This window comes from Uloborus diversus, chromosome 6 (genome assembly GCF_026930045.1).
Source record: "Uloborus diversus isolate 005 chromosome 6, Udiv.v.3.1, whole genome shotgun sequence".
NCBI classification, from domain to species: domain Eukaryota; kingdom Metazoa; phylum Arthropoda; class Arachnida; order Araneae; family Uloboridae; genus Uloborus; species Uloborus diversus.
In genome coordinates, this window is record NC_072736.1 from 12,590,285 (window position 1) to 12,615,826 (window position 25,542).

Consider the following 25,542-nt stretch of genomic DNA (forward strand, 5'->3'; position numbering starts at 1 on the left):
GCTTGTATAAGCAAGTAATATTGTTGATTGACTTACGGAATTTAGCCTTTCGGCTTTTCGTTTAAACATCGTAAGTTATCACTATGCACATTATATGTGTTGTTTTGTGTATTTGGTTTGTAAAAAAGATACAGCTGTTCGAAATTGTGTTATTTATCCAATTAACTCATTTTGAAAGGGAGCACTAAATCATTGAATTAGTTAATTGTGGCGTGTTTTTTATCTACAAATGTGCTCTAAAGTATTGCAAGACTACTTTAATTTTAAAAACATTTTTCGCTTAAAAAATATTCAAATCATTTTTCAATTAAAATATTTAATTAAAATGAAAATTACGGACCATTTTTAGCTTTATTTATACAAAACAAAGGAACATTTTTTTTTTTACAACACGTAACATAGGGTCGAGCACCTCGAAGCGATTTTTTGAAAATTCAATTTTTTTCTTTTTCTATTCCAATTTTAAGAACATTTTATCGAGAAAATTATCACAACATGTACGATAAAATTACTATAACGTGGACAAGTAAATTACCATAACATAGATGAGCAACTACCATACGCGACTATGGGTAAGCAAATTGGCGAGAAATTCATCATCCATTATGTGTAAATATACAGACGAACCAAATGACCTTTTAATTTTCTACTACGGGCAAAGTCGTGCGGGTACCGCTTGTATAAAATAAAAAGGAATTTTATATTACTTTGTTATATTAATGATGTATAAATGCCATAAAAATATAGTACACAACTTTTTATTGTTAATAATATTAAATAAAAAATATTACTATGATTAATAACTTTTATATTGATATTGTCGTAGTTGAAAAAATAAATATCAAAAATATCATGATATTTCCAAAATAAATATCAGATATATATCATGATATATATCAGCGAACCCTGCTGGTCTCAGTTAAAAAGTAAACAAAAAACTTCAACAGATCGAACTCAAGTGCTGTAACATATAATACACCCTAAGTGCATACCCAGGTGCATACCCCAAGTACATACCCTGTTCTGCTGACCTACCCTCTAGCTGGATCCACACTTGGTTCCATATTTCTACCTATATTCTTGGAAAATATTTTTGATGCAAAGGTGGTTCTCACCCAGGTATAATTTACTAAATGACAAAAAAAAAGCCATTCTTTTTACAGTTTATTATACAGCTCAGGAATAAATTCTTTCAAAAATATAGCTACTATTGGAGGAAATTTAGATTCTTTAAAAGTTAAAGTCAATAACAGTTTTAGTTCTGTGTTGTCAGACACTTCAGAACACAGAATCTGAAAATCAAAAAGCATTTGCCTTCGAGTCTCCATTTTGCTTTTCGATAATTCTACCGATATTAAGTGATGCAATTCTAAAAAGTCAACAGCTTCGTGCTTGTACTTTTGAAGCCACAGATCACGCCCTTGCCAGGTATTATAGTAACTTTTGCAATGCAATTTCATGATAGGTTTTGAAATGACATTGTTAACCAGAACTTCCTCATTTTCAGTGTTAAAGCTGCTACAGTTAAATAAAAGTCCATGCTCCAATATTTTCAGTAAAATATCTTTAGCTTGTAATTTGTATGGTAGTTCTATTTTGTGAACTAAGTTTTTCCTCCAGTCATCATACACTTTATTCTCAGCTTTTGGCAAGTGGAACAAAGAGCAGAGACCCCACATTTTCGCTTGAGGTATCCATAATGATTGATCTTGATAAGCACTGCATGTGTTGATGAGAGAACTTAGAAATCTCTTGCAGTTCTTATAGTTGGCACTAGAAGTGGTATTGAAGCTGGGACGGAACGGATCCAAGACACAGACTGAGCCAAACTGTAATGAAAGAGGAATTCTCTGAGCAAGAATTTTACAAGTACAGTAAAAGCTCTACCATTCGGAGAATGCGGAAAAGGAATGTAGTGAATTTTCCAGAGATGCAATAAATTCGAGTATATTCCCAAATATTGAGTGCAATAATGCTATGAGAAATTGAAAAGAAAAATTTAATGTTGTTCCAAAATTGAAGCAATAATTTAAAAAAATTTGCAATAGCTAAATAAAGTGTTTTCATATAAAAGTACGAAATTCTAATTTTTACTGAAACTTGTTCATTATATTTTATTTTTACTCTAAAAGATTTTTATTTTCCCCCACTTTTTAAAATGGCACAATCTTACAAGTAAAAACAAAAATGTCCGATTTGAAATTAATGAATTGCAAAAAAGTTTAAGATGAAAAGTTTCTGAAGCAAGCGTATGGGATTTATACAGCATTCAATAGCTCAACAAACGTCTTGCTTTATATAATGTTATCCTTCTTCCATTGTTCAATTCTTTCTTTTTGAAGAGATAAACCAAATTAAAACCAGAACTATTTATCTCATTTGGAGAATTTGTCTCCCCCCCCCCCCTTAATTTTCATTTTCATTTTCATTTTTTTTTTTTTTTTTTTTTTTTTTTTTGAGAGAGAGAGAGAAAGAAGGGGGAGGGGGGGGGACAAAAGAAGGAATACAGTCAGTAGAAATTCCTGCTCAATGAACCCTCCAGTAACTTGAATGCCAAATAGATGTGTGATATCAAAAATTACCAGGATCCATTCATTATAAATGTAGTTCAATTACGAGCTTTTTGTATATGCTTTCAAAAAAATCATGATTTTCAATTGTTTAAAAAAAAAAATATTTTTAAAGAAGGAAAAGGAAATTGACTTACCTCAAACTCGTCGTTCACATGATGACTATTCAAAAAGTCGCTCTTTGGTATTGAAGTACTTTTTAGGGGCAGAATCACTCTTGAAAAGTCGAAATTTAGGTAGTAAAAGAAGAATTCCTTTAGCAAGCATTCTACAAGTAAATCATTTGTGCTCTGTTATCAACTACTTTTACATTAAAAAAAATTTTTTTACAATAGTTACAAGAGAGTTTACAATATTAAACATACAGAGTGTTAGCAAGGTCTTTCACTGATAAAGAAAATTTATTTTAAAGAAACAATTAGGATTTATACAAGGCTCTTTTTGATTTTGATCTTAAGTTTTTTTTCCCCCATTAGTACAATCTCAGCTAAAGGTAGCGTAAACATCGAAAACCAAAAAAGGGCATCTAAAACCCCGTTTACACTGGCTGAGTTATACTAGTTTAACTGCGAAGTTGGTTTAAAATATGACGTCGTTCGGTCATGTGATAGTTTAACTTTGCTCGGAAGCGTGTTAAAATTAAGAGACTTCCGGAAACTCTCTTAACTGCTTTAAACACGTTTATTTACAACAATATGGCCGCCGCAACGCTAAATATGAAAAGGAAATTCGCCGGAAAAGGACATTAAGTTGCTGAAAAATTTATGAAAATCTGTCAGATGTGTTTTTAATGCTTTCATAACTATTATTTATGTTTTTATGATTATGTATGCATGATGCATCATATTTCAAAGTGCTTGAGACCAAATTTATTGCTGAAATCTGCTCATGTTTACAACTATTTTTACATTGAATTAATCGGGGAAGAAAAATAAAAATCGCTGAAGTGATCGGAAAATGAAAGCCTATAGATTAGCGTTGGAAGTGTTTAATATTACATACAAAAAATTAAAGGAAATCTATAACGTAAGTGAATTGTAAATTTTATGTAATTCAACACAAAATCAGAAAATCTGACATCTCTATTCTGGTAAGTTTGAATGCTTTTATTTCATTTATATTTTACCTTTCAAAATGCTTAACTAAAAAAAAAACAGTACATAGTTCTAATTTTTTAGTAAATATATAATATATTTGTAAAGCATTCATAAAATAGGTCATTGAATGTTTCAAAGCATTTTTCTTAGTTTCTTTTGGTTAAAGATCAATTCGTTGAGAATGAATTGAAATTAAGTACAAAATATTTAGTGGTAGATGTTTATTATTAAAATTTTTATTGTTTACTTTTTAAGAATCTTAAATTAATCTTCATTACTGTTCTGTACTAAAAGGGTTAAAAAGGAAAATTAAACTACTATGATTTATTAAAAGCAAAACTATACTGGCCATATTTTAACACTTTGTTAAAGGTGTTGCTTCCACATTAATTTTGCCCAGAAGCAGGGGCGTAGCTAAGGGGGGGGTTTTGGGGACAAACCCCCCCCCCCCCCGAAAAGTTAGTCTCAAAAAAAAAGAGAAAAAGAAGAGAGAAGAGAAAAAAAAAGAAGAAAAGGAAAAAATTCCAAGCGATTATACACACACACACCACACACACACACACACATATATATATATATATATATAGAGAGAGAGAGAGAGAGAGATAAAAGAAGTAACCCCCCCCCCCCCCCGAAAGTCGGGTCTAGCTACGCCACTGCCCAGAAGTAAGATACCGCCTTAAAGTAGAACTGTTTTTCGGCAAGATTTTAATTCAGCTTGAAATTTGTTCCAATAAGTCATGATTATTTATCAGATAAAAGTCTCATATGATATAGAACTTTGAAACAAACCAGCTTTGGAATCATTCTTTGTAAAACCTTTCAATCCAGTTTTCTGTAAAAAGTAACAAAAAAGAAATTGATATTCTGTGTGTTGCGGACCAGCATCCAGGATAATACCTAACGCCTTGAAAATTTTAATTCTTACAGATAATGGAAATTGGAAAAATGCACAAAGCTTTGCCAAAATTTACTCTTTGCCATTCCTTATGTTTACATATGGAAAAACTTATTTGCAGCGCCGAGAAGGGTTATGTCACAAACCAGAGACCTGGCTCGGAATCACAGCATTATACATTTTATGAGTTTATGTGAGAGAGGGACCCTTGTGAACCAAATTGATGAAGGGCAAGCCTTGGCCCCAGACGGCCTGGCGTATTTGAAGTAGTGACCCTGGAAACAGTTCTATGAGACGTTATGTACTACTTTGTGATAGTGAGTACAGTCAAACCCTGTAACACAAACTTGCTTATCGCAAAATTTCGCTTAGCATGAAGTAAATGCGACTCCCCATCAGATAAAGCTACAAATTAGTGTTAAATCTATCACTTAACATGAAAAGATTTTAGACGAATTCTTGCATAAGACAAAGAATATTTTAAAGTCTTGAAAAAAAAAGGAAGAAGAAAAAATTAAATTCTCATCGTTTTATTTGAAATTACTTTCGAAAGTTAAAAGATCTGCAATTGGACACAAGCGACATGAATGCCAGCGAAAAAATTTCTCTCCTTGTTGTAGGGAAATCGTAAAAATCTCGCTGCTTCAAGTAAAAACAAACTTTAGCTGCAGACTATGCTTACAGTAAAAAAGCTTGGATGAACAGTGAAATCTTTACCAAGTGGCTGATAAACGTAGATTTAAAATTTCATCGTGAAAAAAGAAGTTTGATTCAAGACAACTGTTCTGCCGATGTAGAGGTTTATGGTCTAAAAGCAATAAATTGTGTTTATTTACCCACCAACACTGCAGCAAAAATCCAGTCTTTCGATCAGAAGTTTGAAAATGCACTGTCGTAAAGAAATGCCCTAAATAGCCAATGCCTGGTTCGAATTACTTGTGTTTCTTACTTGAACTATTAATACAAATGCTTGGGCGAACATTTTAGTACAAATGTACTTTGGTTACTATATTTTCTGAGTCACAAAAACAAAAAAAAAAAACTTGGCAGCTTCGACAAAATCCGGTAAATGTGGAAATCGGTTAACACGAAATATTTTGGGCTTCTTTGTCGAGTTCCTATTAACGAGGTTTGACTGTAGTACTAAATTGTTCCTATGAATGGAAATTTTTGTTTGCTATTCCTTACTCATTTTAATACTGTTTTAATACCTTGAATATTGGTTAAAATAATCCTGCTCACATACTTCTCAGAGTTACAACATGAATTGCGGAGTAATTTATTATTTTCCTGTATAACTTTTCAGTAATCGAAGTTTTTAGAGTCTTTCGATTTCATTACACCCATTGCGGTCTTTAGCTATTCATTGTAGTGAAACTTTGTACCTCTAATAATCCGCAACGTTATTCCGAATTTTATTCTCAGGACAACAGACATGAAAGTTTTACAATACATCAATACATGAGAAGGAATGAACACCCAAGGCAAGGTGGGAATCGTACCCATAGCCTCCGGCTTAGAAGACTCAGCTTCTGCCAAGGAGGCCCCTAGAGTTATTTGAATTCAAGTTGATTTTGTTTATTGTGGTTTATCTAGTTCCAATCGCTACTACAATATGTGAATTTTTTTCCTAACCAGAGTTTTTTTTTTTTTGTATTTAGTGAAGAAAACTTGTTTTTGATCCCTTAAATACCTTGTTTCAACTTTATTAGAGTTCTTTGCACATGAAATAGCACCCTTTAGTCATCATTCCATTCATATTACCCAGTGCAATGATGCCCAACCTACAGCCCGAAGGCCACATCCGACCTGCAAATCTGATCCGTGTGGCATTATGTTTTGCTTTGAGTTACAGATCCAAAAGAACGATTTATGGCAATGTTACAAACTTAGAGCCAAGTACTGTGAAACTTACCTAAGTCAACCTTAGATAAGACAAAAACTGGTTAGTGGAAGTGAATATTTATTCCCGTTTAACTGAAAATCTAACGTATGTTACTTATTTTTGATAAGCTGAATTTCGTCGAGTCGAAATATTCAATAAGCTGAATTTGATTTCACGATTGTTGTCAAATTTCCCTCAGTAACAACGTAACTGTAGAAGTTCTAGCCATTGCAGTCCATCTCTACATGTTTGTTTCCCAAAATGCTCTGTTTAACTTTATTTTACAGTTATTTTAAGTCATATGTTATTTTCACTGTAATGGAAAATTAATCAAGTTTTTTTATTACAGAGAGGAGACTCCTAAAACTGAGGCACATCCATTCTACTCTGAAGAAGAGTGTTAACTGTAGCACATGTCTACGCATTAGTTTATTTCATGCAACAGTTTAAAAATTAAAATTTAGTTTTTGTAAAAACAATTTTTAAACACGCCAGCATTGACAGCTGCCAGTCTTAAGCCTGGATAAAGTGTGAAGGAAAATTGTAACATTTTTATCACATTTGTTTGCAGTTCCTTTCATTACCGAATGGCATATAACAGGGAGATTTGGTTTTAATTAATACCAACCTTTCTGTTTATGCTTTTCAGTTTGCATATACCTTAAAGAATTCTACAGAAAGAAGCGGATGGATTTCAAGAAAGATGCTTTGTATTGCAGCATCTGAAGAAATTGATGTCACTGAAAATTTAAAATAATAAAACAAAGTTGTGTTACTCTCCTTTATATCAAACAACCAGATCTTTCACCATATAATTTTATTTTTAAAAAGGTTATTCAAAAACCTAGTACCTAGCAAGAAAGAATCCCAGACCAAAAGTTAAACTTGACCCATTAAACTTTTTAAGATCTATTTTTTAAGTATGTGTGTGATGCTAATAAAATATATTTTTTTTAATTGAAAACATGTGTGTTTATTACTATTTCACAACAATCTCCCTGGGGATATTTTCCCCTTTTCTTTTGATACAAAACTGAATATTTCTCTACTTTTTATGTCATCCATACACTTTGGGCGTTCAGTTTTCTGAACTGGTGTTGATTTTGATAAACTCAGGAAATGAGGATTTAACTGTTTTCAGAAGATCACAGAAAAAAACAATGCATGGTGCAAATTCGAATTCATTGCAAATAGACTTTTTACTGGTACTGTCAAAGCACACTTTTACTCAAATGATTAATGTATGAATGTTCTCGAATAATGAAATGTGAAAATGTTTTGAGATTTCAATTCATTTTTGATTATTTATTTGATAATCAATTACATCTCCTAAAATGTATTGTTTAACATTCTGGGTTCCTTTTTGTCAGCGAGAACCTGGAATCATCAGGAAAAGTTATTTGTTTTATTAAAAAACTCATAAAATTGAAAACACCTAGAAGAACATCTTTTGCATCATAAACTGCAGCAGTAAGTAGGTTATTTTTTTTACCCACTGCTTTGAAACCAGAATGAATACATATAGTACCTTGTGAAGCGAGTACGTTCCCCAAGAGTTGCAATATCAGTGGAAATAAGCATTAAATCAAAGAATGAGTATCAATTTTTGTTGAAATGCTGTACTTTGTTTTTGCTTGTTTTAAAAGAAATCATAATTTACACTTCAAGTTAAACATATTACAGCTTTTATTTAATTCCTTTTTCTAAAACCAAGTTGTTAATAAGTTGATTTTACATTCTTTAAGAAAAAAGTACAGTATAAACTGACTTAACAATTGCCAAGGGAATCTTTGAATCCAGGAGCATGAACATTCAATGCAAGTGAAATCCGGAAAAGTGTATCATTAAATTGAGGAAATCGGGTGTTGTTAAACCAAAGTTGTACTGTATATTCATTACCCTTTTTTCTTCTCAAGTTATGAAAATACAGCTAACTTCCGGTTATTCTTAGAACAGGGCAGCAAGAAAAACATCGGATAAGCTAATTTGCCGGATAATCCGAAAGAAGTAGAAAAGAAACTAATATATACAATAGCTTAGATTACCAGTAACATTAACACATGCATTGAAACTAAAAACAAAACATGTGAAAAACAAGAAAGATAGGCTCATCATTACAAAAGGATCATATGCATATGCAGAGGCAGACTGGGTACCCTAAGAGGCCGCAAATTAAAAACAAAACATGCACAGGTGCATAAAATCTGAAGTTGCACAGGTTTGTTCAAGGGCAAAAAAAAAAAAGGCGCTCGGGTTCGAAGGTGGGAAAAAAATATACCGAAGAAGCACAGGTTTAAATGTGCAGTTCTTATGCCAAAATGTCCTAATTTTTGTCTTAGGAAAATTAAACTGAAAAAAAAAAGACTTCTTCTTGGGAAATCAATTTAGTAGGTACTTCTACGTGTAACAATTAAGAAACCATTCATACAGTTGGTTCTCCTTTCAGAGACATCCTTGCTAAATATATAAAAAATGCAATTTTTTCGCAATAAAAAAATTGTTTTTGCAGAAAAATGAGCATGAAAGTGAGAGGTTGCAATATAAATGGGTGTGGTCTGACAATATGTCGCAAAGTGAATTTTATTGTGTACTTGAAACAAATTAGAGACATACCGAGAACTCGGTAACTACTCGGTACTCGGCCAAATTCTGATCAGAAACTTGGCCAATACTGAGTAGTTGCAAAAAATTGAATATTGTCCAAGACAGATACTAAAATGTCTAAAAAAAAGAGCAAGCATTATATTCTGCAATCATTTACAATTAAAATTTGTAAGTCAAATTTAAATTTTGAGAGTAATGCAGTTTGTAATGCTTCAATAGAATAAATCTTTATTTTAATGTCCCCAAAGTAAATAAAACTTTTTATTAGAAATTATGCAAAAAAGGTAAGTATACCTTTACTACTTATGGAATTTTTATATTAAAAATGGATTTTTGCTACAAACAAAAATTAGTTATAAAAAATATAAAAATACCTTTGCTTAAAAAATAAAAGGAAACAAAACAACGTTAAAAGCACAGTGCATGAACACTGCAGACATGTGTTTTGGCGTTACAAGAATTCCTTTTTCAATGCACAAAATGGGAGCTCGTAGATTTAAAGGCATCCGACAAAAGTCAGATTTTTTTGTCAAATGTCTTTACATTCTTTAACTCACATGTTATGCACTGAAAAAGACGTTCCTTGTAACGGGCAGGGAGGGGGCAGAAACTAGTGTCTGCAGTGTTTCTGCATATTTGTTTTATCTGCTTTTAAGAATTATTTATGTTTGGCGGACTAGAACTATGATTGGTATACAGTGAAACCCCTCCTAACAGACACACTTCAAAGGCGGACACCCCTCTTATGCGGACAATTTTTAATTCCCCAGTTCCAATGAAAATAACATTATTAAACCCCTGTCCTGCGAACACCTCTCTATTGCGGACAAAAAAAATTGTCCTGTTAGTGTCCGCATTAGAGGGATTTTATTGTTATTTGTTTTAATTCCAACTTGATTAATCATACCTTTTATTTATTTATTTTTAATTTTAAAAATAATTTTTTTGTAAAATTTTTGACACAAACAAAATTGTATATATATAATGCGTAATTAAATTTCAGCAGGAATTTAGTTTTAAAAACCATTATATGGACCAGGAGGTCTATACTACTATTCCAAGTTCAAAATTCATCAAATGTGTGTCGGTGGTTCTTAAAACATAATTGGTACTTAGTAACTCGGTACTCGGCCGAGTAGTGAAAGGCCGAGCACTCGGTACTCGGCCAAAGTGCTACTCGGTACGTCTCTAAAACAAACGATTTGTATAGCATTTCATTATCGAAAGACTTTTTAAAAATGTTTTTCTGTGGGGAATTCGTGAGCACTCAGGGAAGAAATATGATCTTCATTTAAATTGCTTATTAAACAATATTTGAGATGTACGAAGTTGGTGAACAAGAATTCCTGAAAGGCAGAATTAGGCTATATTTGGCTAATTATGGGGGAAGGGGGTCTTATAATAACTTGAAATAACTATAAGTACTTACATTGAAAAGCAACCGTTTCAAATCGAAATAATTGTGCAGAGGAAAAGAAAAGGATTTATATCCTTCTCGAAAGCAGTGATTGACGACTACGAAAGCTTTTTGAACAGAAATATAAATAAAAACCGGTTCTAAGGTAAATACACCCATAGTGGCCAGTGCTTCAGTCGTGGCTATTTCAAGGTTTATATTTCAAAAATTAGGATTCCAGGTATCCCAATGGAATCACAATTTCATTAAATGTGCACTTACGATATTACCTCCTTCATGTTTGAATCCATTGGAAAACGTGGAACCCTATTTTTTTCAAATATAAACGTTGAAGTGGGCACTGTTGAAGCAGTGGCCACTACCGATATGTTCACCTTAATTGGATGCATGTCAAATGCACTCAGCTGTGCAAAATGTAGACTAATGCACTGTAGATAAATTAAAAAGAGTATGATCTGTATGATCATTAGTGTATGATCTGTAGAACTGAAAAAGTACTAATTCATAAATACATATTCTCCATTCGGAAAAAAAGAACAAAGTGAACATTTTTATTATTATTTTTATGTATTCATGAGAGTGACTGATCAAAATATTAGCTTTACTTTCAAGATAAAAAAAAATTAAAAAGTCAATTTTTGCTCGTTTGTAATTACAAATTCCTAATTTTTTCCAGGTAACTAAGAACACTTTTATTCTGGTCTAAACATTTTGAGATATTTATCAACCGAAAAATTTTACTTGTGTCAAAACTAGACAGTGCGTTTCACCTTTGAATTATTGATGTACAAAATCTACTTTCTTCTCATCTATGAAACGTAAACATGAAGGAAAATGTAAAGGAAATCATTTATTTCCCAACAATGAAGTTTCAAAACACTCTATTAATCTGATTTCAAGTTCAAAGCTTTGATTTTGAAGGGTTTTTTTTTTTTCGTGCACAAAATCAGTGCTTCGAACATAAATTGCTTAAAAATAAATAAGAATCGTACAAACTGCTAAATATATTTCGCAATGTGCTTAGAAAATATGATTCAGTCTTGAATATTATTTTCTTTAATAACAAAAACAGTGTAAGCGAGCATGAAAATAAAAAAGCAACGACGCTACAGCAGAATGACAGAATGTAAACAAACAAAAAGTTACGGTTAAACGTGTTTAAACTAACGCTAGTGTAAACGCCCGTTTCGGCTCGCGGTTTAACTTTAACACCGTTTAAAATTAAACTAGTATATCTCGGCCAGTGTAAACGGGGGTATAAGAAAAAAAAAGTTGGCAAAGCAAGAGACAGCTCTTCCTCAGCCCAAGCAATCTCCACTCTGCTAAGACTCACATAACATCAGCAGTTCAAAGATAGAACTGTGAGAGGCTCATTGGAAAAGAATTGGGAGAGCCTCCCCTCGATCAATCTACTTTTGCGGTTGGCGTGGCAGCTTTCAGGATGAAGACAGGGTATGATTATCTTGCCGCCCCCCCCCCCCCCCCCCCACCGTATTGGTGTACTGACATCAACAGAGTGCCGCCAATGTGGCCATGGAAATATGAATGTGGAACATCTGAAGGCTTGCTCTGCTCTGGACCAAAGTAAAAAATTCCTGCACAACCTTTTCAGAGAGGCCCATTTATACCGGCCAGCATGTCGCCTACTGGCTCAACAGCCAAGGGTGGAAGTTGGCTAGGAAGAAGTTTTATAAGGAACTAGAGGACCCGACAGACGTTGTTCTGTGCAAACTTTGTAAATTGAAAAGGTAAAAAATTTCAATAAACTATCAAGTGTTTGATTCGTTCTGTTAAAAAAAATAAGTTAAAAAAAATATTTTAAGCAGCTATGGTGTCAGAATGCGTATATTTATTACAATTTGATTTATCTAATGCCCACTCAGCAGTTGTTTTATTAACTTTCCCCCCCCCCCCCCCCCCCGTTTTTAATGGTTTGCTCCTTCAGCCATACTCAAAGGATAAAAAGCATCCTCAGATATTAAGTGTAAAAAACTAAATACCCATCCAGAAAAAACGGGAAATCCCGCTGCAGCATCCCCCATATGAAAAATAATATAACAATCGAAAGGATATCGTTTAAAAAATGATAAAGGTAAAAACCTCTCTGAATAAGTGAAAATCACTCGTCCCTCCCCCTACCCACTCGATGTAAAATAAACACATTCTTCAACTAAAATGACTAAAAACTCCTTAAAAACAAAAAACAATTATTTGCAATTTGAATCGCCAAATAAACAAAAAATACAATAAATTACATTAACAGTAGCTTTAAAATGTAAACAAATGATCACACAACTCTACTGTTTACAGTCAAAGTCGCCAAGCCACCACGTTACTGTAATTCAGCCGATCAGTGAGCGAAGCCAACTGCGACCGATTAGCAGTCCGACCTTTTGAACGAAAACTTTTTAAACTTCATATATTGTCTAATTTATTCTTTCTACCAAAGATAAAGATCTTTCACTGCACTGATCTTTTGTGTACAGAACTACCCCTGTTGTAATATATCTGGATGAAAATAAAATTTGTTTCGTCTTTAAATTCCATCATCTTTTCCTTTAATAATGTACTGATTGGTTAGATAATCCTTAAAGTATTCTCGACATTGGTGCCCAAACTCAGATGGATTTCATCCGAGAAACAAATGTTGCTACATATGGTACTTTCTGATCATTTGGTTAGGAAAACCTAAAGCACCGATCCGGTCACATGGCTCAACTACGACGACAGAATACACATCTTGCATGAACCTTGCAGTTGCAGTACTTTAATTTAAAATATATCACGGGAGTTAAAATCATTGCTTTCAAGAAATGAAGGCTTCTCTCTCTCTCTACGTTTTATCTATTCTCAATTAACATATCTCAGTAATAAATTTCATTACAAAAAGCAAAGCTGGCTTTCTTATTGGCCTTTGGCAACGGGTTAAATATTTATTTCAGTTCTCACTCAATAATAGGTTAAAATAAATATTAATCATTTGGGAGATATAATCATCCAATCTTTAAATTAATTAATTAATTAACAAAAATGTTTCCGATTCTATCCCTTGCGCTTCGAAACCATGCTTGCCACAACTTAGTTACACACAAAAAATTTGATCAAAATCGGTCCAGCCGTTTAAAAGCCTTATGGTGACAAATGTCCGCACAGAAGATTTTTATGTATTAAGATTTTCAGTGAAACAATTGAATACAAGATAACAAATAATGAATTTTCAAGTGAGACGTTCATCTTCATTGTTTGTTAAGGTTTTGTTTGGTTAGTTTTAATGTGCGTACTTGATCTGGATATGAATTTAGAACTGAATTCAAGCTTTTGATTTTTTTAACTACTACATGTGAGAAGCCTGGGGGGTGGAAATCCGGACCAGATAATCATAACGTCCATTCTCGATAATTTAATCTCAACAAAATTAACTTTATAATTGCTATTATTTATTTTTGCTTTTTGGCAACAGTTTAAAAGTGGAATCGGGAGCTGAATTATAGTCTGACTAGCAGTATACGCTCCAGTTGGTTTAAGAAATCGAGTCATAGCATCATGAAAACCATTATTTTACCAGATAAACAATAAAACTTTTTGAAAAATTTTAATCTACAAATTATTTCTATAAGTGTGGTTTGCACTAAAAAGTAAAATAAAATAAGTACATTATTTCACTTAAAAATTACAATTAACCTTAATATTTTTATATTTAAGTTAATTCTAAAGTAGCCAATTAAATTGAAGTTAAAAATTGAAAGATTAAGTGCAATTTTTGAGTGAAATCATAGTTATTTTATTTCATACTTTTAGTGCATACCAAGCTTATAGAAATAAGTCTTTACATTTAAAAAACATTTTGATGCTCTTTGTGTTTTATAATTTATTTTTGATTTTTTACTTTTCTCTCGATTACATTGTCAAAAGGAAAATCCCTTAGAGTAGCAAGTAGCAAATAAAGCTGAATGACCAAAGAATTAAGATATTTGAAGGCACAAAAATGTCATTTCTATTAAATTTAGTATTTCTGCTAGCAGAGTGTCTACTGTACTGTTATAAGAAATCGAAAGCCACAATGAAAGTATTGAAACTTATAGAAAACATTAAACCACAATACAGTAGATATTTTAGAAACCATGTATGTGCTCAGTAAATATTTAACATTACTTCATTTTTTAATTATTAACTTTCATTTAATCTGATTCTCATATAAATTAGACACTAAATTTCAGAAAGAAAAAATAGCTTTGATTTTAATGCTTTAAGAGCAATTAATGATAAACTGAGATATCTTCTATGTATCGAAATTTCTAAAAATCGATTTTTTTTTCCCCAACAATTTGCTACTTTGATGTATGAATGTCCAACTGTGGTCTTTAAAAAAGGACAAGGACTTTATATCTGATTTAGGTGCAAAGTCAGATTTTGTTTACTTTAATTATAAAAATTAAAATTATAACAATAATAATAAAACATTGAATCAGTCAAGGAAATGAATACCATAACAAGAAGAAATTCTTTTAGTAAAAAGATGTTTCTTACCTAAATTTTGGCTGTTTTTGAGGGTGGTATTTTCTTTACTTCTCTAAAGAGAAGATCATCGTCATTTACATTTCCACGATGGAGATATTCTGAAAGATGAAATAATTAAATTTTCACTAAAGAATAAGAGGAAATAAACTATTAAAAAACATTACAATGTATCTACATTTGGTAAATGATAAATGCAGTAAGTAATTTATTATGGTTCTAATGTAGTGAGTGCCAACAATAGATTGTTTATTGAATTTAATGTAGACCATCAAATATTGTTTTACAGTGTGCTTTTCATCTAGCTGTAGTAAAGCAAGCACATTTTAAAACTTTTTTTACATAGATTCAGTATAATGTAGGATGATATAGTACAGATTATTTTAAATACAGAGCAAGCCTAGGCTCTAAATACCTACTGACTGTTATATATCTGTGCGTGGGGATGGTAAAAAGAAAATGAAAAATAAAGTAACAAAACCAAAATGATAACAAAAAAAACTAGTTGAAAAAATGTTAGACAACGTGCATGTTTTTGGCCTTTTTTGTTTGTCCTGTTTTCTAGCACCATATTAGATTAGGTTTTTTATCTGTTTGGTTTTGTTACTTAATTTAACTTTTCATTTTTAGTCATTAAAAATTATAATCATTTAGAAAAAAAAACTAAACTGAAGCAGTGTTCCCGAATCTGAAAGGAATTAAGAAAAACAGGGGATAACATGCATAAATATTTCATCCAAATATTTTCATAGAAGGGATGGATTACGCACTATGGCAGTGCTCATGCTAGTTAGTACTTGTCTACAAGAATATCATTTCTCTAAGAGTAGCTACGTGAATGATAAACATTACCTGAATCGTCAATTGTTGTCAGAGGAGGCAGAATCGGGGGATCCCTCGTTTGCAGAAAATGAACAACAAGAAGAGAAAATGCATAGCTGTTGAACATGTCAATGTCTCCAACAAATCCACCATATTTGCCCCAGTAACGAACAAGCTTGGCAAGAGGTGCAAATCGTTCATCATAATGGCACAGAAGTCTTAAGACTTTTGTGTTACGCAAAGAAAACCTGGAATAAATATGCGTTTAAAATTTTACAATAAAAACTTAATTGATATTACATATGCAAAGTTTAATGATATCACTTTAATAAATACTTTAAAACTAAGAAATTGGACTTAAATTTAAAACTACAGATTAAAGATGTGGTTGTATACAGATGATAGCCTAGTCTCTTCTAGAAGACTTTTGACATCAGGTCAATAAGGGATAACTCCAATGCCTTGAAAAATTGGTCATTGACAGAGTTAATCACTCATAGAAGTTTCACCATTTTTAGTACACACCAGTGTTGGTGTACCAAACTTTTCTTACCGGAACAGAAGACTGGAAAAATTTGATTGATATGTGTTGACGGGGGGGGGGGGGGGGGGGGGGGGATTTTTTAGAAAAAGTATTAACTGTGATTTCATATAACAACCTTGAACTGAGACTGGCTTGTCCATTTTAAAGCAATGTTATGGTTTAATGAGAATTTTGAAAATGTCCATTTCAGCAAGGCTTAGATATGATCTGAAACAATTTGGACTGCTTTGGGGAGAAATTGGGGTTTGAAATAATCTTCCGGGACAGCTTTCGCCTTGGGGAAAAGTAAAGGAGCATTGTACCGGTGCTCTTTGGCCTTGCTAAACACTAGTGCAAGGAAGTTCTGCTGTGGGAAGGGAAAGGGCAGTATCTACAAATTATTCATTATTTTACATTTTTGTAATCTAATGTTCTTTAGTCTTATTGTACTCGCAAAAAATTTAGCTTCGTGAATTCTCCCCCCCCCCCCCCCCAACTTTTGGTTCTGTTCATATAAAACTCATGGAATTTTCAGAATGCAAAATCAACAATACCTAAATTTTACCAAAAATAATTCCTTTTTCAGTATTTGGTTCATGTTAAATAAAGCATGAGAAAAGTGTCAAATTCTAACATATCCTTATCATTGTTAGTACGAAAAAACGCATTTCTTCAAATATATCTCAAAAACTCATTTGTGTAGATACTGGCCTCTACCTTCTCACGGCAGAATTGTTCTTCTGGTGTGGTATTTTTTGGTCATAAAGCACTTACATGTATGCATTTTAACACACCAGAATTAACAACACAAATTAAACTAATGGCACAGAAATAAGTTGAACATTAATGTTTCAAATGACTGAATGAAAAGTTCATGCTTCTTACAATAAGGCAAATGTTTACTAAAAACCATGCTCAAACATTAACAATATGTTATTTCATTCACCAAAAATAATGAAAGTAATCGCAGAAATCTGTCCCTCACAATTTCAACTTTTTTTGATCCTTCTTTCCAATCTACATTTTAAATGATGAAGTTTGTAAAGGTGAGAAATACTCAGGGTTGCCACTCCTTTCTGGGAAAAAAAATTCCCGTGTTTTTCTTGTATGAATATGCAGCATTATAAATGAGCGAACATTGATATTTAAAAAAGAACGTTGATATACTGATAGTTTCATCACAGAGGGAAAAGAATAAATAAATAGATTAAAATAACAGGTAATAAAGAAGAATTTGTTATAACTGAAACAATAGCTTGGCAATTAAACTTATTTCATGCTCTTTAAATTAAATTAGCAAAATTCAATAATCATCTTTACTAATAATAAAGCTGAAAGTCTCTCTGTCTGGATGTCAGGAGGATGTCTGGATCTCGGTGACGCGCATAGCACCTAGACCGTTTGGTCGATTTTCATGAAATTTGGCACAAAGTTAGTTTGTAGCATGAGGGTGTGCACCTCGAAGCGATTTTTCGAAAATTCGATTTTGTACTTTTTCTATTCCAATTTTTAAGCCCATTTTTCAAATAAATTTGATAATATGAGGAAGAATGTGTTTATCTTTCTTCTTCTTTATCTTTACTAATAATAAACCTGGAAGTTTCTCTGTCTGGATCTCCCTCTGTCCGGATCTCTCTCTGTCCGGATTTCTGTCTGTCTGTCAGTATCTCTGTGACGCGCATAGCGCCTAGACCGTTCGACCGATTTTCATGAAATTTGGCACAAAATTAGTTTGTAGCATGGGGGTGTGCACCTTGAAGCGATTTTCCGAAAATTCGATGTGGTTCTTTTTCTATTCCAATTTTAAGAATAAAACTATCAAAAGATGGACGAGTAAATTATGAAATTATCATAACGTGGAACCGTAACATGGGCACAAGCCAATTGGCGAGATACGAAATTATCATAACCTGGAACCGTAACATGGGTAGAAGCCAATTGGCGAGAAAATTCACCATACATTATTTGTAAATATACAGCCGAACCAAAAGACCTTTTAATTTTTCTATTACGGGCAAAGCCCTGCGTCAAATAAAACAATAAATAATATTTTCTTTCACACACATGATAGACATTTTAATATTTCCTTCCTTCCTTCCTCAGTGGTACGACAGCCTTAGGTGGGCCGTGGCCTTCTCTACAATTTTCTTCTACACCTCTCTTTTTGTTCATGCCTTGCCAATTTTTCCCTTTTATGGTAGAAAAATCCTTATCAAGGCAATCAAGTCATCTGAGGTTAGGTCGACCCCTTGTTCTAACTCCTGTAGGTATAGCCAAAAAAATTTTGTTTTTTGATAGTTCTTTATTCAATCTATAACAAAGTCTGGCCAGTTGAATCTTTGAATTTTTATGAATTTCACCACATCAAGTTCTTTAAAAGCATGTGATACAGTTTTAAATTAGAGCGCCTGTGCCAAATACCATCAACCTCTTTTCTTCCAAACATGGCCCTTAAAATGTGGCATTCAAAGACACCAAGGGCATTTTCATTGTTTTTTGTCAATGTTCAGGTTTCTGAGGAGTATGTGAGTACAGGTCTGATAAAAGATTTATAGATTAAAAGTTTAGTTTTCCTTTTGAGTACATTTGATTTTAATTACTTTTTCAACCCGTAGAAGCATCTAATGGCAGCATCAATTCTCCTTTATATTTCAGAAGTAATATTGTTGTATTTTAATATTTACTTACAAAAAAAAGTAAAATCACCAATTTTTATTTTATTTATGACTTTTTAAAAAATTATTATTAATCTTTGGTAGCTTATATATTTGGGCATTGAATTTTGCAACTTTAATCAAAAATTTTTATTAAATTCCTTGCATTTTCCAGATTTTTAAAGAATTTTTCAAAATTCCCAGGATTTTCCCTGTTTTTCTCTTGATTTTTGAATTTCTTGTATTTCCCTGTTTCTTCAGGTTTCCCTGTGACGTTGCAACACTGAGCTAAATATTTGTTGATAAGAAGAAAATTATTATTAAAAAAATCATATACATTAGCTATTAGAAATAACTATTACAAACAGTAATTGTTCATAAATGATGTCACTTTTTTTCAATATTTTTGTCTCCCCCTTTTCTTAAGGTGTCACACATCACCTTAATGCCCCCCTTATAACTTACAATTTCATGCCCCCCCCCCCCCAAAGGGTGACATTATTTGTACACAGCCTGTAAGGATAGAAACTACAAATGACTTTGAAAACAGCATTTGCAAAAGCAAAATCTCAAAAAGAAATTTATAAATTCTTCAAATCTAAAAAAAAATTTAAATTACTTACTCATTTTCACAAGAAAAATCACAGAACACATCATATTTAGAGTGATAAAATCTAAGTATTGGACAACGAGCTTTTATAAGTAGTATGGGTTCCCTAATATCGGGGCAATGCCTACGAAGAATTCTTCTCACAAAGCGAAGGAGATATTGAGGGGTCATACGAGCCACAGTTTCATCTGACACTTCTCCGTTGATGACAGAGTCTAAGGATGGTACTTCTTTTAACATCACATGTGGCTGAAAACGAAAATTAAAACGTTTTAGTAATTTGTTTTTTTATGAAAAACATAAAATTATAATTTCATCTAACTAGTGGTTATTGCTATAGAATTGGTTCCCAAAAGTATGAGCTGATGTAGTGCAAAATCAAAATCCTTAAAGACCCTTTTAAAAAGGTTTTTTTTTTTTTTTTTTTTAAGACAAAGCTATTTTTGATAGGAAAGGTTAAGCATCTAACAAAGGAGATGGAATCAATTAAAGAGAAAATATATTTAAACGAGCTAATGTGTGCATCACATGACTTCCTTTTACTCCAATTTAATGTCATTTTCCTCATTATTGGCAATTTTAATGTGATTCAGTTGTTTACTCTCTAAATATCACCAACAGTGGCCATATTGAAACCAAATTAAAAAGGAAAAAAAAACATCGCAAAATTCGTCGTTAAGTTGGCGACAAAACTTGGCGACCAAAAGACTGGCGATGTATCGCCAAGTGTCCGACAAATTATAACACCACTTGAGTTTACATCGAAATTAATAATGATTTCCCCCCAAAAAGGGGCAAAAGACCCCCTTAGGAACATCCGAATGCAACCAAAATGCAAGGTGCACAACTAGGCCCCAGTAGGAGTCTACGTACCAAAAATTCTGGGGCATACCGTTTTTGAGTTATGCGAGATACATACACACTTACACACATACGGACATACATACGTACATACAGACGTCATGAGAAAATTCATTGTAATTAACTTGGGGGTCGTCAAAATGGATATTTCGGGTGTCTGTAGGTTCCTAGGCATATATCCACGTGTGGTCGGGTCGAAAAAAAAACTCAACATTCATTCGGGGGTGAGAAAAATGGAAATTAAGGCTGATTTTTGAATGAAATTTTTTTTGCGTATACAATACTTCCTTTTTTGTAAAAGGAAGTAAAAAGAAAAACAAGACAAATGTAGCTGAGTTTTTTTTTTTTTTTTTGATTGCACACTATGAACGCCGGGCAGGCAGCTGGTATACATATAGACGACAGCATGGGCGCCCATATGCAAAATTGTGAGGGGAGGGGGGGGGCTCAAAAATTTTAACCATGGTTTAGCAGGATATTTTCCTCATGGAGGCAGATTTCAGGACAGATTAGAGCCATTAAAATTTGACATTTTTAATTAGTTATTCATTAATGGCTGGAGAAGAAATATTTTTATATTTTTGCAAAGAAAAAAGTACTAAAAGCAAGGAAGTTCTAATTTTCAAGGGGGGCTTGAGCCCCCCCCCCTTGCCCCTCTACAATTGCGCCCTTGGATGACAGCACATCTCCCCTTCTACACCTTCTGTCACTGCTGGAACCAACACTCCATTTCACCTCTCCCCCAAGTAAATAAATACTTGAATATATGTTTAAGACTGTAATTGAACATTCAAAAGTAAACATTGTTGTAGAAGTTTAACACTAAGCATTGAAAATAAACTTTTTGTGTTGGTTCAAGATGCATATGCATTTTTTTTCATGCATATGCATTTGACGCATCCTCCACATAAATGTCAAAACATTTGCCAACTACATTAGTATCAGGGTTTATACTCAATTTTTTTTAAAAAATACAAGTTTTCCTAGAGTATTCTCAATATTATATAAATGCTAGAGAATATTTGACTACTGACTGTCGAATTTAACAAAATTAGACCTCATGAAATTTAAAGCTTGAAGACATATGCTGCGGAGCCAACAAGTTGCCAAACATGGGGTTGTGTTGTAATTGTGCTGACGAATGAGACGGAGTAAGAAGAGTTACAATTAATGTATCAAGAAGACCATTAGAGTTTTTACAAAATATATTCATGCAATAGAAAAAAAAATGTATTCATGAATTTTGATTGTGATACGAAAGAACCAAGTTATTTAGGTTATTAGCAGTCTTTTCACATTTTATGTAAAAGCAGAGTTTCCCTCTGAACTTTAAGGAAAATTTCAAATTCCCTGAGTATTCAAAATTTTCCGAGTTGTGCAATGTTGATGATATGTGAGGCATAACCTTGGTCCTTGCCCACATAATATCTTTACTAATAATAAAGCTGAAAGTCTCTGTGTCTGTCAGGATCTCTCTCTGTGCGGATCTCTGTCTGTTAGGATCTCTGTGACGCGCATAGCACCTAGACCGTTCGGCTGATTTTCATGAAATTTTTCACAAAGTTAGTTTGTAGTATGGGGGTGTGCACCTCAAAGGGATTTATTGAAAATTTGATGTTGTTCTTTTTCTATTCCAATTTTAAGAACAAAATTATCATAAGATGGATGAGTAAATTACGAAATTATCATAACGTGGAACCGTAACATGGGCACAAGCCAATTGGCGAGATATGAAATTATCATAACGTGGAACCGTAACATGGGTACAAGCCAATTGGAGAGAAAATTCGTCATCCATTATTTGTAAATATACAGGCGAACCAAAAGACCTTTTAATTTTTCTATTACGGGCAAAGCCGTGCGGGTACCACTAGTAAGAGAATAAAGCTTCAAAATTGAATTACAAAACCTGATAAGGAAAAATACTTTTATTAGCCTCTTCAGCACCAAAATGTATATGGTACATCATGCCTTTGTTAGTTTCAATATTGAAAATATTTCAGTATTTTGAGCTCACAATAAATTGATTTGGAGTCTGGTGTAAAATTACACAGACATAAAATTGCACATGTGTTGATAAGAGAAAAACTGGTTTCAAAAGCTTGAGTGATTTTTTTTTATTTCACATATTTCCTGCACAGCTGGTATTAGTAAAATATAGATGCTGAAATGCTTTCTTAGTCTTTGTTCTTTGATGTATATTTGGGTTAAAAAATACTGTATGATAATGTTTTCTTTCTTTTTGGACAAAAGTAAGTAACATAGGCAATTTGTGATCTAAAACAACAAAAATCATAACATATACAGTAAAACCCCTCCTAATGGACACCCTCGAAATGCGGACAAAAAAAATTTGTCCCGTTAGTGTCTGCATTAGAGGGTTTTTACTGTACATAAAAACAAAGCATTATAAAAAAAATCATGAGATACAGCACAGACAAAAATCTTGCCGAGACGCAAATTTAAAGTTATATTACAATGAAATTATTTAAATAATCACATAAGAATTTTTTTTAAAAATCGCAGAATATTTCATTATGTTTAAAGAGGGGTCGGGTTTTTAAGGTTCAAACCCCTTCCATAATTTTTAAATATAATTACATAAAAAGCCATTCATTATACTTTTTAGGAAAAAAAATATGATTATTAATATTAATATTTCTTTTTTCACATTTCATCTGAAAAATGAAATTAGCGTTATTGAAAGATAGTACAAACTAGGCGCTGTATTTGCAGAGCTAATTTTTACTGCAGTTATTGCAAATGCCACTTCTTGTATAACAATGCAGCATTTCCTTTCTGATTTTAAAAACAAGTATAGATTTCTCAATAAATCTGTTTTCGGAATCCCCTCCTGAAATAAAAGTCTGGTTATGGCCCTAAGTTTAAACATTATTATTTTCATTATTATCGTTATTTTGGATCAAAAGAATCTTTATAAAAAGGTAATCAAACGGTATAATACTATATTTCTTTAGCTACTTTACTGTATACTTTAAAAATGCATAAATTTTTAAAATGTTAAGTTAACATTAAGACTTTGATTTTTGAAAATGTTGGGAAAAGAGCACATTGACTTTAATGTAATATGTTGTACATGCGTTAGCAGATTAAGTTCAAATAACATGTTTCTTAATATGATCAATAAAAATCACTATTTTCAGATTGCTTAAATGCAGTAGGAAATTTAAATGAAATAGCTTTAGAAAATGACTCAACAACAGACGTCACTTTATATCAATACAAATAATTATTAACAAAAAAATAAAATCTCGTACATGACAGAAGAAAAGTTGGTTCTCCCAAAATTCGTTCTTGGGTATTTTTTAAGAGCAACAGCTAGAACTGCTAAATAAAAAACTTTTATAAAAATAAAACTATGCACAAATTAATGCAATTTTTACAGTATTAAATACAGGCACGGAGAGGTAATGATCCCCCTCCCCCAATAAGCGACCAAATATTGCTTAAAGCTTCATTTTGGAGACATATTTTAAAACGTTTACCTCAGAACCTCTATTTGAGCCCCAAATTTGCATATTAACTAAATTTGTGTATGAATAATGCTTAAAGTTTCATTTTGGAGACATATTTTTAAAAGTTTACCTCAGAACCTCTATTTGAGCCCCATATTTGTATATTGACTCTCCGGTTTTTCTCGTAAGGACTCTCTTACTGGATCTGCCCTTGATTACACATGAAAACTGTTAAGAAGTTGCTTAATATAAGACGACAATTTCTATGCCTTTTGACTGACTAAGTTTTATTGGGTTACTTTAGCCTGTACATTTCCTTACTTCATCATTGAAGATTGTCTGAATTGAGACATCCACATCACATCCCTTGAATCCCAAGCCATTGACACTGGAGCCGAACTGATTAAGTTTGAACTGAGGAAAGTACAGCTGAAAGGTGTCTGAAAGTGATTGACAAAACTTCTTCCTGTTTTCAATGTCTTCCTGCGTTATACTTAGTAACGAACAAAATGTCTCGATCTGAGAAGACACCTGAAAGTTTTAAAATAATGAAATAAGTTACAAAATTAAGACTTCAATTAAATATACTAGCTGATGAAGGATTTGTAAATACTGCAGGATTATACAAAACAATTTGCACATCTAGTACAACACTGAAAAATCTGCAAAAACTACTTTTCGAGAAAAATTGATTTAAATGTAATGCGTAGTAGCTAAAATTCTTACAGTAACACACATAGGCATCTCAAAAATAAGGTTAAAAAAAATTTTCTCATTTGTGGCTGTCTTGCATTTTAATAGAACTAATAAAAATGCGCCAGGACATGTATGTAACTCAAAATCGACAATTTCTGACTTGTGGCGGTATTGTATTAGGTGTGCAAATTATGTCTTTCAAAAGTTGAGTAAAATATGCCTAAGGACAACTTGCTTCATACCCTGGCTATAATTAGCATGTTTTATGATTACTTACATGTGGGCTCCCATGGGAGGTCATGGAAGGCTACTGTGACCTCCCAAAAATATCCTTATTCACCAAATTTTATCTGATGATTTGGCAAATTTGGTACTGTAATATTGCATTTTTTTAAATGATGCCAAATGTGTATTCTCCTTAGATGCAGGCATGTGCACATACTTGTATTTTATCATTCGATAATTTGGAATTTCATTTTGCAAATTGAGAATTGCACCCCCCCCCCCCTTTTCATAAGTTATTTTTTAATTTGCAATATTTCAATTTTGTTTCCAAATCTGCTGAACTGTCAGACAAAATTTGAGGGATAAGAGGTGCCCCTGCTTGTCGCCTCAAAAACTAGTTTTTGACGTTAAAAAGGCATCTAGGAAAATATATTATACAAGCAATATACTGGCATCCAGAGACTGCAGTTTCATCTTTATTATGTACTCTGTAAAGGATGTTGGTCTATATCAAATTGTATATGTTAAGTGGTGCATTGTGATGTTAAGTTCTGGCATATTTGAAATGAAAAAAAAAAAACTCATGAAAATCATGAGAGGATAAAATTACTTCTGAACTAGAATGCCTTGTGAAGAAGCCATGCAAGATTGAAACAATAAGAAAATATCAATGATATTACCATAGGCAT

The 25,542-nt window shown here is 32.5% G+C and overlaps 1 protein-coding gene across 1 annotated transcript; it reads right to left on the reverse strand.

Moving 5' to 3' along the window:
- Positions 1-1,157: 1,157 nt before the first annotated feature.
- On the reverse strand, positions 1,158-25,542 carry LOC129224217 (speckle targeted PIP5K1A-regulated poly(A) polymerase-like). The gene is made up of 7 exons (XM_054858640.1): positions 25,534-25,542; positions 24,254-24,463; positions 19,609-19,844; positions 15,839-16,056; positions 15,011-15,087; positions 2,708-2,860; positions 1,158-1,829 (listed from the first exon to the last, which is right to left on the reverse strand). Exons 1-7 carry the CDS (start codon positions 25,540-25,542, stop codon positions 1,158-1,160), a joined length of 1,575 nt encoding a protein of 524 aa, XP_054714615.1.